Here is a 15,845-nt window from a genome sequence, read left to right as displayed (position 1 = left end):
TTGGAGTCCAGACGATTAAACATAGCCTACTTTGCACTAAAAAGGTACCCTTTAAAAATAGACACAATAACTATTCAGTAAAGTAGGAATTAAAGATAAACCATTGTGTCAATGGCGTTGAATTCTAAACATGAATCTGTCAAAGAAGAGGATTAGGACAAAATATATAGGCTCATATCTATAACCTGTGGAAATGGACATAAAGGTATTTCCAAGAATATCTCAATGTATAAAACTTGTGTGAGCTGTAGGTGAAGTGATGTCACCCAAAAGTTATTTACTGAATGCTCACACAAAATGAATTAAGTGTCCTTGTTTTTTAACCGTTTTCCTTTCATATTCCACTCTGTCATGCAATTATGTTAGGTAGTGTGTTTAGTGCTTTGTTTCTAATTCACGTTTTCATGTTATATGCATGCAGGCCATTGTAATATTTTTGTAAAATGTGAGCTGCAGTGTTGTACAACCCAAAGGTTACCACGGTCCTCGTCTTTCACACTTGCTTTTCACTGCAGAGAAAAGGATGTCGCTGCAACATGAGGGATGGAGAGGAATTTGCACCTGGGCCACTTTGAAGCAGGTGGCAGTGACTGTCAGGTCAGTGTACTCCAACATGCTCATGAGGGTGAGATTGACAGCAACCCCAACCGGACAGAAAGCTTTGGAGGGAAATTAAGCCTAATTGTTTTTAAAAGAGGTTGTAGGCTGAAACGATCAAGGCCAAAGGCGAAGAGAGAAACATCGGTTTGAAAAGGTCTTTAAATGACTTCTTTTCATTTCTCTGGTTTTGTGTGACCTTATCGCCTAGATGGAGATAGTAGGCCGAAGCTATTTTGGTCTCTTCAGGAGCAAAGAATTAGAAAGCCAAATGAAACACGAATCAATACACAGGAGGGAAAGAAGTGATATTACAGTATATAGGCTATTAGGCTCGATTGTTCCACGAAAACGCACAGAAACAGACAATACAAAATTCATCAGTATTTATAGAAAATAACATGAAAAAGTCCAATGTCGTTGAACTGAGATTTCCATTAGGTTACGGGTTTTTCACTTGCCTTGAAATATTGATGAATACCATTTATGCAAATCAAGACCATTTAAGTCTAAGGTAGCGCACTATTCAACATGTGCAAAGATATTTGTACATTGTGGCGCAAAATAAACAATAATGTTCAAACACATGGAAACTGACCCGAGGGTACGAATTTAAACACATTTTACATATCGGTCTGTTTCTGTTATAACTTTAAATGTTTGGTTTGATGGTTATACACACAATCAGGTTGATAAAAACGTTAATGTTAGGCATTCAGAGGTTACGCTCTGAAGCTGCAGGGGGAGAAATAGGCTATTATGTTTTGCTACTAAAATAAATGATCTTAAAGTAAATTAACCTGTTATTAATTTGTTAAATAAGAACAGACCTCGTGGTGTGATCGTGTCACTTGTTTCGTGAATGTTCACCCTCGGGGGTTCATGTAGTGTGAATCTTGAAATTAGGCTAACAAAAACAGCAAATTCAGGAATATTTAGAATAGCTTTGTAGCCTCTCAAAACCAACTTTACATAGCCTTTTTGATGAAATAGGATTTAACGTGTTGTGTAATTTGGTGGTAACCCATTTAAAGGAGACATCAGGGCATTTTACAATTCTGTTAACTTTCCCAACCTTCTGTCGCTTCGCCACAAAAAGTCGCAAATACATGCCAGTATGTGAAAAGAAGGACCCCGACAGGCTGTGGCTGTTAACTCGGCTCTGTATAACGTGTCAAGTGTCTAATTTCAATTTCCTCTGATCGATATTAACTGTGGAGACTGCAAATGAAAATAATTACTGCTCAGTAAAGAGCACGCGGCTGAAGTTCTTACGGGAGCATAAATCAGTTTAGGCCAGAAAAGAAAGCTCGTGACTGTAATTTCAACAGAAATTAAATAACAAAGAAATCATATGTAGATGTGTCGTGGCGATGAACGAAATGTATGTTGGGGAAATCACAATTTTAACTGTAATTCCAGAGTTTCTTTTTCGAAAATCACTATGTACTAATAGTAGAAACGACTAAAATATTTAAAAAATAATCGAGAAATAAGCTGCTTATTGTTGAATACTATGGACAAAATAGGTTGTTCGTAAACTTTCTAAACGTGCGTGTTGATTTAGATGTAGGCTAACAGGGTGCAAATTAAACCTACAGGCCTGTTCTGTAGTTTCCCCTTAAAATAGATTTTTATTTTTCTGGAAAGAAAATCCAGTCAACATATGGTTTACAGTTTACATACAGCCTAATTAATAAATGCATTAGTCTATGCTATATTTCCCATATAGGCTACACGTAAAATGGGGGGGGGGGGGGGGGGGGATAACGGGGAGATGCTGTGATGGGGTAAATGCACACCGATGGGGGTGTTTGCATCGCAGGTTGAAAGGAAACAGCCACTATACGTCCCTCTATATTATATCAGATCTCTCCACATGCAGGTATAGAAAGGAAGTTATGTGGGACGGCCCACTCCTCAGTAGCCGTCTCTGTCCTTCAAGCCTCAGAGCAGCCAATGAGCAGCATCATTGCTGCTGGAGATGGCATTATAGGCGAACATCAAGGAGATCAGATTTTATACAGGCGCCGTTCGTGATGACTGTTGAAGATGAGGCACTTCACAGCCAAAAACCCTGCATATGCCCAGGTGTTGGTTGGTGCGTAGTGTCATTGCGCAGTGCTTTTAGGGCTAAAATACAAATGTCCCCGGTTGTGTCCACCATTGTGTCCGGAGACGCAGCGGCTCGGTGCTCTTTCTGCTGGTCACTGGAAGTTACCAAACGTAATTTTGCAATGACAATAACCTGTCTTATGGTGCTTTCATTGTCCATGTTTCATCTTATAGAAGTGACAACTTGGCTTTGCTGTAAAAAGTGTGATTTCTTGGACATCTGTTTTCTTTATTTAGCCTACCCTCACCTTAATACCTTTAGATTACTGATGGCTATATACAGCATCCCACAGATGTGTTAATGTGTGTTATGTGTCTGTAGGGGATGTGGCCAAAGATGGATGGCTGATTTACGGCAGCTCCCTGCTGACCCCGACTTAACATCCAGGCTGTTAGTGGAGACAGAATAACAGGGTACTCCCGTAATAATTCAATTCCAGTATTTAAAGCATAGGCTATTTTAATGTTTGGATAAAATATGCTTTTTGCGATCTGCTAACTCTTCCTTCTTTGACTTAAATTTGGGCGCAGTGACATGGGCCTCCTTAACCCCGGAATACTCCTCTCCTTGTGTTGACACAGCCCTAAAGGTATAGCTGTCAGTTTGCCCTGTCCGGGAATCACACAGCTATTCATCATTGTTTGACAGGTGTGTTTGGGAAGAAACACATAGTGGCCTAGATGACATCAATAAGGTCTGAATGTATAGCACGAACATCATGAGGAAGTTTAGGTATTTAGGGGGAAAACAGCTACAGTTTCGATAATAATAACCCCATTTTACCTGCGAAAATGCGTAAAATAAAGCTGGTGCCTATAAAATAAATGGATGAATAAACGCGTTTCTATTTATTGCATATTTGGCCAATGTGCTTCCAAAACACAAACCGCTGTCCTAAACCAACCTGTTAATGAAAATATGACAATTAATGAAGTATAAGTCGTTTCAGTTTTATATGTAGGCCAATTATTAATTTATTTAAACCTTGAGATGAGAGCGTAACACATTGTATCCGTTTGTACAAGAAAGCGAGGCTTGTAAAAACACAGGTTGTAGTAGTTATAGTTTTAAGCACTATAGGCTAATAGTTAATGTGTGTTTTTGTTTTTTTCCCCTTAGTCACCGAGTTGTCAAATTAAAGATTATTTGTAAACCAGTGCATCTGTAAATAATACATTTCTATTCGTATAAGCCTATTGGTAAAATATTACAGAAAAACGTCTCCGTTCCAATATTAGGCTACACTTGGTAGGCTAAAACCTTAAAATAAAATTGCATCCAAATGAAAGTGATGCCTGATATGTTTTAATGTTTTTTCGATCTAAACAATCATTTAACACACATAACACATGTACATTTCAATAAGAAGCTGGTCTGTTTTAAAGCCTGCTTCCTGCCACGAGATCCCTTTCAGGCCAATAACACAAGTGACCGCCTCCTCTCAGTCTGACACTGTACATGCTCACACTGTAATGCATTTTACATTAAAGTAATGTAACGTATATAGCTAAAAAAAAAAAGTGCTGAAATCTTACCTTTACAAACACAGCAAGAAACAAAAACACAACCTGTAATAAAGACAGTTGTATGAAAAGTCAATGGAATATGCCTATTTCCAATCACTGCAGAGGTAGGAAGGCGCATGTAAAATATAAACCAACATAAGGTGACATTTTCAGTCTATTTAGGCCGCCTGTTCCCCAAAGTGGAGTCCGGGGGGCGTCAGAGGTCCTTGAGGGGCTCCGAGTTATTATTATGTTATTACTGTGTAACTCCTTTAGAGGTTAACATACTGACATTTAATAAGGAGGTCCAGTCTCCCCGCTCACCTACAGTTCAGACAGTTATGATTTAATAGCCTATAAACCATTAGAAATGTCTTCTTTAACGGGGTTCCTCGGGACAGACTCTTAATAAATGAAAGAAAGAGTCGTTTTTAAGTATTTGAGGATGTGAAAAAAAAAGGGGGTTTGGGAACCCCTGGTCTGGCCTGGGCAACACGATGAGCAGATTAACAGTCCCCTCAGGTCTCATCCTCTTGTCAGAAAACAAGTATAGTTAGTTTGATTTCCTGGGAGCAAAATAATCAAACAAAAATGAATAAATACAGTCACCGAGTTCTCACTGATTCCCCGCACATGCAGAGAGTGTCCATGCAGGGAGGCAGTAGGCGTAGGGGTAATAGTAGGACGGCTGCAGGGAGAGCAGCGGGGGCCTCAGGATCTCTCCCGGGCTGTACTGTCTCTGGTCGTCCCGCACCAAAACTTTCACCGCCACCTTCTTGGCTGCCGGGGTCGACGCCATCAGGTCGGCAGCCATTTGGCGGCGTTTCGTCTTGTACCGGCGGTTCTGGAACCAGATCTTGACCTGAGTCTCTGTGAGCTTCAGGGAGGCCGCCAGGTCCGCCCGCTCCGGCCCGGACAGGTACCGCTGGTGGTTGAAGCGACGCTCCAGCTCGAAGACCTGCGCATGAGAGAAGGCGGCCCTGGAGCGCTTTTTCCGCTGTTTGGGCTGGGCCAGGCTCTTCTCGTCCAGGGTGCTGGAGTCTGGAAGAGGGAGACACGCAGATGCAACATGCAAGTTTATTTATGCATGTGTTTGTTATTTTTAATGCAGCTGGAATCACTCATGCTGATGTCAAGTGAGATTGGTGCGTGTTTTTGGATGTGACTGATTAAAACAAAAATTCATCAAATTGAATCATAGTGTGCACACACAGCAGGGCTTTCAGTTTTCTAGCAAGTTGTTCGAAATGAACTTCCATGAATTCATCTAATGTCACTGGATGCCTAAAGTAGAAAATGTCTGATCAGAGTTTTCATCCAGGCATAACATCCCAACTAGTGCATGTGCAGATGTGTATTTAGTACGAGTTGGAGTTTGTTTCCTAAAAATAGGATTCAACCGCATGAGTCTGGTAGTTTTTAACTTTTATACAAACTTAAATCGAGCCATTAAAGAATAAATTACCTGACAGCTCTGATGACTCCAAAGAATACATAACAATTAGTGCCATAGTGACAGTTCGACTATATAAGCCAGGGTATCCATTAATAGTCATTCGTAAAACTATAGACAATTCGTGCGTAAAAGTTGCGGCATGCGGAGCGATTTTGCAAATAGACCTGATATCCTACAATAACACAACCAGAGCTCGTTATTATTCTGCGAAACTGTAGCAGGATCTAACTACACTGTGAAGAGTACTCGACTCTATGCACTGTAAACGCATCTGTTTTAAAGTCCGAAGTTTCATTGAGTCGTTAAGTTGTAGCCTATTCAAACCAGAGAGCCACACTTTATTTTTGTTTTGTTTACAATTGCATGTTAGTCTTTCAGCCCTACTCACCTGCATTATTAGGCTCACTGTCACTCTTTGCGTTTTCCGCAGCTGCAGACTCGTGGTCCGTCTCCTCCTGCAAACTTTCCTCCGGTACATCCGATGCAGGGTCTCCGTCTTTCTCTGACTTGCACACGCCTGGAGTCTTGCTGTCGTTGTCATCGCTGAGTCCCGAGTCTGAGTCGTAGCTTTTCTGGTCCGTCGGCTCACACGCTTCCCCATCTTCTCTCCGAGACCCGCCGTTCATCTCCCCAAATATTTTCCAGCACGCCGTTTTGGAGAAACACATGTCCAAATCTGGCAAGTGTCGGCTGTCGTCCTTTTTGTTCAGGATGGCTTGGATTGAGAAAGGCATCAGCGAGTTACCACGAACGGCCATTTTCAAAAAAGCGAAATTTGCTCGGTTCTTTAAGTTGATTAACCGGCCAGGGTAGAGGAGTAAATGTCAGTTCATCCGCATTTTAGGCTACTCCCTCCGTGGAGCACTGCTATCGCTTAACTTACTTCCTCCAGTGTTGGTTCCTGGTCGCATCCCTGCTGGAGAAGCCGTGGAAAGTTTCTGCTACATCCGCAGGCACGATGCTGCTCCTCCGCATAGCTCTGCCATCAGCCCGGGCTCGCTTCAGTCTCCGGCCCTTTTCACCCAATTTTTTTTTACCATCCACCCTTACCTGTGACTGACAGGCACTCCTCGTCGCCTCCTATTGGCCCGGAGACGAGGGAAGACGTTTCACGATTGGGCACTGTTAACTACGTCATGCTGCTTTCAACCGGGTGGGAAAAAGTTAAAGAAATGTTATCGACTTTTTTTTTTTTATACAGGAGGCTGAGCTGACATGCAGGTTGCAACCACACAAACTATTTCAACTGAAAGTTCTTCCAAAACAGGAGAGCAGACTGTTTCTCTGCATGGCTTGTTGTAACTTAATTGTTGATTTATGATTAATTTGGTTAAAGGGCAGAATGGTCTGTGTTGTTAATGTTCAAAGTTGATGCCGTCAGAAAAAGAAAGTCCCGTGCGTAAAAGTCTGAGATGCAAGAAAACCGATTTTAGCAGCAACACAAGCCGAAAATAAAATAGGAAAGTCGTGTCTCCCATTTTCCGTGCATCACTTGAATGCAGCATCAGGACAATAAATTCGTAGGATATGACATATTTTCAACTTAACCCTTCATCATCCAAACAGGTCTGCTGGGAGTCCGGCGCGTAACGCGTAATGTGACGGCTTTTCTTTGGTAACATTTTGGACTGAACAACGTGTGTCAGATTGTTACCGATTTACTATATCTACATTTCATTTAATCTTTTAAGTCATCGAAGTGCCCACTTTTGTCACTTCCTTGGCAGCCTGCATCATGGATCGCCATGACCAGGTAGGCCTCAGCGTGTTTATATTGCCTTAAACATGAGTTTAAAAACAAGTAACTTGACTGACTGTTGATTTATAATCTGAAACGGTTTCATTACACGAGGAAAAATAGCTGATATGCCTAATAGGTTATATATTCGTTTTTAGTACCAGTCAGCCTGTGCAACATCCCATTAACACTGATTTCTATTAGTGGAAAAATCTAAAACATAGTCTGAAACAGCTGAAATGACCTATTTCTACTATTAGAATATTTGACTGCATAAAAGAAGTCGATTTCTATATAATAAATCACTTTTAGATTTCATTGTTTGCAGCATAAAAGGAAAGCGTGTTTTTTTCTTTTACATATTGACCCTCTGTTTATATACCTCTAAACGTCATAATGGCGAACATGAGGATTATTAAGCATTTGCTTTTATTAAATATAAAGTGCGGAACTCGGCTCTGTCTCGGGGGTTTAAGTGGACAAACATCTGTCGCTGCAGATCCGGATCGTGACCTCTGTCGTTTTTCACGTCGCCAGTCTACAGAGCAGATCTCACAGCTTTTCTGTTTTTTGTTTGTTTTGTTTTCCATTCAACCATTTACAATTCCAATGTTTCTTAAGATTATATTTTGGGAAATAACATAAGATAAAAGATGGTTTTACTCGGCTTACCGCGTAGGGGAGATATTTTATTAAGCTGATATAAGGCCGCTATTATTTAATAACAGTTGATTTCTTAGACTATTAGAAAAGGGTGTGAATGCTTTGAGGCATTTATACCTTCATGTTGTATCCGGCAGGCTAATAACTGTTTTCTTATAATTAAGTGTTTCTGTGGTATTGTTCCATTCCATCTGCTTTATCAGTCTTCATGAATTTAACCAGCTTTAATAAATAACCCTGAACTCTTAACACTGGTAATTATTTAATGTATGAAATATATGAAGTGAAATGAATCAGGCTGTTGGTCTATAATAAATAATATGAATTAAAGTGGCCTGATTACTTCAGTGATGCATCGATACGAGTGTTTAATAAAATAAGGCATTCAATAATAAATGAACATCATTTAAATATAATAATTATGACATAGGCCTAATGATAATAATAACAATACTAATAATAATCGTATTACTGCTAAACTGTTCGCTACTTGGTTTAAAAAAAATCTAAAACTAAAAGATCAGCTGCTGAACAGAGTGGACCTGATTTTTATGGTGCTGTTTTCATTTGCATCCGTCTTTTGAGTCTATATTCTGCACCTTAACCGGCTGCGACTAAGCGCGTAACAGCTGATTTTGAGAGACTAACGACTCACTGACTTTAAACTTAAAATGTATTTATTTTTCTAATCTCTGAAGCTTTGCCATTACTCCTAATTCCCTGAGGCCTAATTCATGGGGCGTTTACTGATACAAGTCTATGAAAATGCGGATTAAATCATCGTGTTTAAAATATTGACCCGTAAAATAAATGAATATTTTCTCTCCTCGCACTTGTTTTGTGATATTTAGCCTACGCACTACTCGTGGTGTATAAACCATTAAGCTCATTGAGATCTTTGTTGTCCTCAGAATTATGACAATAATAAAGAAAGAAAAAAATAATTATTGGGCTACAGGTCTTGTCATAATATTAATCTTCAGTGCTGCTGTCACCTTGGGCAAACCCGTTGCATGCATATATTATACCATCTAGTGGTCACTGAAAATACCTCTTCATCTTGACTTTTTGACATCTTGTACCTTTAGGGTCAAAACACACTGAATGTCAGTCTCTGCATTAGAGCCTGCACTATTATTATTATTATTATTATTATTATTATATATTAAGACATTGTTGAAATGATTTACTGCTGCAAAGACAGATGCTTCTTTTTTAAACTTCTGTAAACCACCTAAACACCCTAACTCCGTTGAACTGTATCGTCTTGCTCTGTGGAAATGAATTGAATGAAATGATGTGGCATTGTCTCGGGGCTGGATGTGACCTCGGGGATGAAAGTCTGGATCACCACAAGCAATGAAAACACAACTGGGAAAAGCACAAACCACTGACACCGTCTGGATATTTTCACACACCCTGCCCTTTAGAAACTATACTCATTTCACCCAAGGCCAATACACAAGAGGTACATTACATATTTTTGAAATTCTCTTGTACTGTAAGAAGTTTTTCCTCTTCATGCGTTTTTTTTCATACCATACTGTTGTATTTTGCCCTAAAACCAGCCTCACTGACCCGTATACACAATCGGCTTTACCCAGAGAGAAAAAAAATTGAAAATAAATAAGACTGTCTGCCAATTCTCCAACAAAGTGAGTCAGTGTGCGCCTATCAATGTGATGTCAAACAGAGCTCCACGGGTTACTCTGTGTTTTGGTAACCACACTGCGAGGAAGAGTAATAAGCAGTAAGTAGCTGTAAGTGGCAGGAAATGTAAACAGCAGCTTGGTTTTCATTCAGACAACTGCAGGGGCATTTAAAACAGATACTGGGTTGATGGGATTCTTATTTAGAGTACAGTGAAGGTGATCATCTGAGCAACTGAAAATGTATGTAATTATTTATTTGAAAACTACAAAAGAAGAAACTATAACCATATAACAACTCTAAATTAAGTAAATTATAAGAAGCTTGTACTCAATATTTCTCATATTTCCTAAGATTTCATTCTGTAACTAAGGGAAGCATAATTGAATGGATATTACATTCAAATGTAACATTTAGTGGCCTATTTCAGGTCAATACGTTGTCTGTGGGATGGCAGTAACAAAAGCCAATTCATGTATGATGATAATCAACTTAAGTAAAAGTAGCCACACAATAAAAAAAATACTATCACATGTAAAAGTCCTGCAATCAAAAGTACAGAAGTATGAGCAACAAAATGTACTTAAAGTATCAAACGTACTCAGAATGCAGAATGGCCCCCCTTAGTGTACTATTATTACAGAGCTATTACAGTAATATATAAGCGCTACTTTAATGTTGTAGTTGGTCGAGGTGGAGTCGACCAACTGTATATTATGACTACTTAATAATATACAGTTTAATCTATAATGCTGCCTCATATTTTATATACTGATCACATGTAACTCTAGCTCTCAAATAAATATTGTGGAGTTGTATGTCAAAACCCAAGTAAAGAACAAGTACCTCAAATTTGTACTTAAGTACAGTACTTGACTCATTCCACCACAGCTGCAGACTTACAGCGATATACCATGAGCTGTAATGTATATGTCAAATCACATTTGAAAGAAATTAAATAACATACACCATATATATAAATAGAAAGATACATAAGGTGTAGAACTGCAACTCATGCTTATTTTCATTATTGATTCATTTGTTGATTATTTTTGTCATTCATTCTCATTTAGTCTTTACACATGTTGACAAATAGATGAAAGAATGCCCATAACATGACCCTACAGCCTCAGGATGGTGTCTTTAAATGTCTTATTTTGTCAAAAAAATATTCAATCTACAACTATACAGTATAAAACAGCAGCAAATCCTCATATTTGAGTAGCTGGAACCTATGAATGTATGGTATTTTTGCTTGATAAATGAGATAAAGGATTAATAATGTATGGGAATTATTGAGGACTAATCAATCAATTGTATGGCACTGATATTGGGTGAACATATAATGAAAAATCAACATAAAAAAAAGAGACACCTTTTGTGTTTGCAGTCAACATAAAGCTGAACTGGTTTGCTGTTCCTGGACAGGATGTCTCCCTCTGCTGGTGACAACCTGCTGTTATGGAAAGATGAGATGATCACTACATAATAGCCATGCCGGGAAAAGGTATATTTTCTCCTTTTTTCTACCTACAATGACACAATTCCTTAATATCCCCAGACTCTTTGTCTGCTATCCTCCAGTTTAACACCGCGGTGAAATTCCCAAGACCTTTCCAGTAAAGAAATAAACTTTAATGGCATATTAGACTATTATGTTTGCCTCCACCCACCACCAGCTCCTCTTTTTTTCCTGCCTCTTCTTGTAACTTTAATCTGGTGTTTAAAACAGAAATCACGCCTGATGCAGCAACATGCCAGTTGCCGTGGTAACGTCTCCGTTTCCCCTCTCTCCTGGGTGTGTTTATGACAGTTCATGGATTTTTTTTCCCCCTTGCGTGCTGGTATGAAGAAGGAGGCTCACAGCACGCCATACTGTACTACCCCCCCCCGCTTCTTATGTGAGAATAGCTGCCAAATTGTATTCAGATGGAGCAATACATGAGAGGGCACTGCCAAGAGTCATTTGCAGTAAATGCTCCCAAAATGATTTCTCTAGATTTCTCACCAAATATTAGATCCACCATGATAGCACCCTTAATCAACCTCAACATTGGAAAGTGGAAGGAAAGGGAAGGGGGGTTACTGCCAGCTTTAAGTATGCTTTTAGTTGCCTAAGTTACAATTGAACCCTCTTTCCCAAAGAAAAATTATCCTTGCATGCGATGGAGCACTAAATGGACTAGCCCTTGGGACAGAACACTTAATACAGTAAATGGAAGCAAGAGACAAGCAGAGAGAAGATCCTGCGTCTCTTGGAAGCTATTCAAAACATCTCAGCAATGGTTGCGTTACTGCAGACACAGGAGCAGAAATGGGGGGATAGCCCGCTGTTACAGTCCAATTAATGTGTGTAGATAGTGCAGACGTGATTTATAGTTTATTTTTCGGCTCTGCTGTGCTGACAAACGAGCTTCCAGTCGCCTCTGGCACGCAACAGACAATGCATGCAGCTCAAGCACATCATGAAAGGCTTCTCAGGTCCTGAAGAGTCTCTGGCTGCCTGCTCAGGTCTCTGCGACCGGCTTCCTTTCTCCTCCGCTCACGCCTAAATAAAGACGTCCTTCAAAGCAGCGGACCCCTTTTAGTGGTTTCATGTCACATGTGAAATACCACTTTTGAACATGGGAGTTGATGTAGTTATGAAAACTTCAAGGATCATTTAGACATTCTTGAGATATTATGGGCCTTTTCTTTTGTTGAAGTGGGTGTCAAAGACTGTAAAGCAGCAGACGAGCATTTGCAGAACAGATTTACCTCTCTGACAGGTGGTTACAGTTTAGAGTACAGAAATGGGGCTGTTGTCTATTAATCTATGGGTTCTTTTTTTGTAGAAGTCGATAATCCAGAACATTCTAAAAACTGAACATCATGGTTTTCAACATGACATATTTGAATATCTTTTGTCCGACCAACAGTCCAAAACACTTGATAAATGATGTAAATGATTAATCAATTATCAGAATTGTTGGTGATTTGCTTTGTCTGTTGACTAATCGATTAATGTATGTAAAATGTATAGCACTGAAGAGATTCATGTTTTTACTATCATTCCCTACACTGTCTGTGGCACTCAGCCTGCTGAAAACATACATCTTTAAAAAGTAGAAGCAAATAAAAAGTTTAATTTTTTAAAGCTAAGTGATTTCCTGAAACAGCTGGGCACTGTGATTTTTAATCAAACGTTACTCAAACAGAAGTAAATGGTGCATTAATTGGGGACTATTTTCAGCTGCGGATTGCTATACATTTTGACACCGTGAATACTTACAGCAGCGGAAGAGTTCAAAAAAGGTGATGTCACATACAGTATATTGTCTGCACTAGTTTAGCATTTTTAGCGAAATCTGGTGACAGTTGTGGTGTTTGTCAACCAAATCTGATCAACTAACGTGCTGCAACTAACGATTAGTACTGTCATTTTTGATAATCGTTATTTTTCTGTATAGCCTAATGTCAGAAAATACTTAGAAATGTAAGTTATAACTGACCAATTCATTTTCTGTCCATTGACTATTAGTTGCAGCTCTACACAATCAAATGAGTTATTTTTTTTCTCAACTTTAACTTTGATTGTTGCTTTAAATTATAAATACTGAACATTGTAGTGGGGCACTTAAGATTTTTAGGGGCTTTATATTACTCAGTTTGTATCATCTACCCAGAAGAGAATAACTACAACTTCTTTTTGGGTGTGTTGCATTTTCTTCTGAAGCAAACTACCACAATACAATAGGTTATTGTAATTTTAAAAAGTAAATGGAAGTTAGCTCACATTTTAAACATTACAGCAGAAAGCTAGATATGAAATGCAACATCCTACAAATGATGTATTTTGCATCGTAAAGCTAAAAAAGGTTTTTCTTTAAAACTGTATTGTGACAGACCAAACATAAGATGCTTTTTAAACTTCAAACAATGCTGACATACTGCAACCACATTTGACCCCAAAATAGTGGTCAGTAAACAGGCATTTATAAATAATCCTGCATTCTTGTGTGTATTTGTTGCAGGCTCAGACGCCAGCAGTCAATCCAAATCTCGCCTCAACTGCAGAACTATTTAAATACTGCAAAAGAAAAAGAAAAAACACTTTTAAGACTCTAAGCCACCCCTCCCTGCTGCCTGCCGCTGGCTATTTCTATGACTCTCGTATGAAACACTTCTGACGTTAAACACCTGTTAACTTTTATGTCTTGTGAGAGGAGTGGCTGAATGGGGGAGCATTATGTTCAGTGCTGGCCAAATCCCCAGTAGAGGAAAGACCACTCCCAGTGCAGAGAGGCAGCAGCAGTGAGTGAGCCCCCTTATCCCTGCAGCCTGCGAGGATCCCCTCAGCAGTTACCTCTATTCCAGTTGACAGCTGTGTGAAACCACCATCTTTCCACAGCTCTCTGCTGGATAAACTGCAGCGCGCCTCCCCAGCAGACCTGCTTAAGAGGCAAAGTGAGGAGGTTTGAGGCAGCTTATGTTGTTGGTGTCTTGTATCAGTCAGATGTTTTCCCTTCACATTTAGATGCTGAAGTGATGCCGGTGCAGTGTGTCCTGCCAGAATCCACATAACCTGCACCACCCATTATGAAGAGTCCCAAACTGGACTGTAATTTTGAGGTACTTGTACTTTACTTGATTAATTCCATTTTATGCTACTTTATACTTCTACTCCACTACATCTTGGAAGCAAATATTGTACTTTTTACTCCACTACATTTATCTGACAGCTTTAGTTACTTTGCCGATTCAGATTAATAAGAAATATAATCAACTAATAAATGATGATACATTATTATAGATTAAGATACACAGCAGTATTTAAAATAATTCTAATTAGCTCCACCTTTACCATCTGCAACATTAAAGTGATGTACACATTAATGCATCAAATATAATCCAGTAATAAAATAGCCTATATATGATTCTGAAAAGGGCAATTCTGCATAATAAGTACTTTCACTTTTGGCACTTTGAGTATATTTTGATACTAATACTTGTTTACGTACGTAAATATCGGAGTACTTCTTCCACCAGTCCGTTTATAGATCTCCATCAATACTAAGTTTACAACATGTGTCTTTTCAAAATAGCTTTTACTAAATACAATATTCACTCTATAAGTCCCTATAATACAGTGCAAATACAGTTTTTCACCTGCACCATGAATCAGTGGGTAAAATGTTGAATCTCCACTTTTCAACCTTTTTTCATATTTTTTTAAAACACAGCATATCTTAATGTGTATGGATAATCCTAATGTCAATCTGCAGCTTTGATGGACTGACATAACATTGTTCCTGCTAAAGAATGCTGTGAAAAGCTGGTTGTCATATGTAGGGCTGCAACTAATTATTATTTTCATTATCAATTATGTTCTCAATGTGTCTATGAAATGTAAAAAGGGGGGAAAAAAAGGCAATCCCAGGAGCAAATTCTCAAGCAATTACAGTACAAACAGCTAATATTTGGCATTGTTGGTTAAAAAAAAAAATGTTTGCTTATTCATTTTCTGTATATCTCTTGATGACTAAATGGTTTTAGCTCAAGTAGTATGGTATGATTTGTATTTATGGTCATTTATATTTCTTCTGTACATTGTTTTTATCCGTTTTGAATAAATATTGTATTTTGTAAAAACTATTTTACAATATGTTTTGTACAGTTGATCTCTAAGTAACATGACTGATCCATGGACCGTACGAACCCTGTCAAGGGCAAGATAACCGAAAACATGCAAAAATACGTTCAGGTACAGTAGATTAAAATCACCTAAAAGCAGGTTAGCATTTGTCCAGATTTGTGCAGCAGCAGTTAAACATACATATATTTAGAATATTATGTGTTGCTGCTTTCTCTACCTTTCTAAGTTCTTGCTGTGAGGTCCCTGCTGAGCTGAAAGCAGTCCTCCACCTCATACATAAAACATGCTGCCTATAAATCAGTCTAATGTGCCTTAAACTGCTAATACTAAGCAGTAGAAACCTGCTTGGCAAATTCAAAAATCATTTTGGACTACAATGCAAACGACATAATAAAAATGACGTCTCAAGTCTCTCCAAATGGCATCAGTGAGTGAAAGGAGCGCTGTTTGTCTGCCAGACCTGGTGGCTAAATGAAAGTTGAACC

At 38.9% G+C, this 15,845-nt stretch overlaps 1 protein-coding gene and 1 long non-coding RNA gene across 4 annotated transcripts; one reads left to right on the top strand and one right to left on the bottom strand.

The window, feature by feature from the left end:
• Positions 1-3,996: 3,996 nt before the first annotated feature.
• On the bottom strand, positions 3,997-6,818 carry nkx3-2 (NK3 homeobox 2). Its single transcript, XM_078260198.1, has 2 exons — positions 6,063-6,818; positions 3,997-5,259 (listed from the first exon to the last, which is right to left on the bottom strand). Exons 1-2 carry the CDS (start codon positions 6,430-6,432, stop codon positions 4,835-4,837), a joined length of 795 nt encoding a protein of 264 aa, XP_078116324.1. The 5' UTR covers positions 6,433-6,818; the 3' UTR covers positions 3,997-4,834.
• LOC144524150 (uncharacterized) lies at positions 6,777-15,359 on the top strand. Of its 3 annotated transcripts, none has more exons than XR_013502580.1 (3): positions 6,777-7,427; positions 11,116-11,232; positions 14,242-15,359. It is a non-coding gene; the product is annotated as an uncharacterized LOC144524150 (long non-coding RNA). The 3 variants fall into 3 exon arrangements; XR_013502581.1 differs by having other exon boundaries at positions 13,739-15,359; XR_013502579.1 differs by having other exon boundaries at positions 11,116-15,359.
• Positions 15,360-15,845: the final 486 nt, after the last annotated feature.

This window comes from Sander vitreus, chromosome 10 (assembly GCF_031162955.1).
Source record: "Sander vitreus isolate 19-12246 chromosome 10, sanVit1, whole genome shotgun sequence".
Lineage (NCBI taxonomy): Eukaryota > Metazoa > Chordata > Actinopteri > Perciformes > Percidae > Sander > Sander vitreus.
Note: the sequence above shows the minus strand (reverse complement) of the source record. Positions and strands in the feature narration are given on the sequence as shown.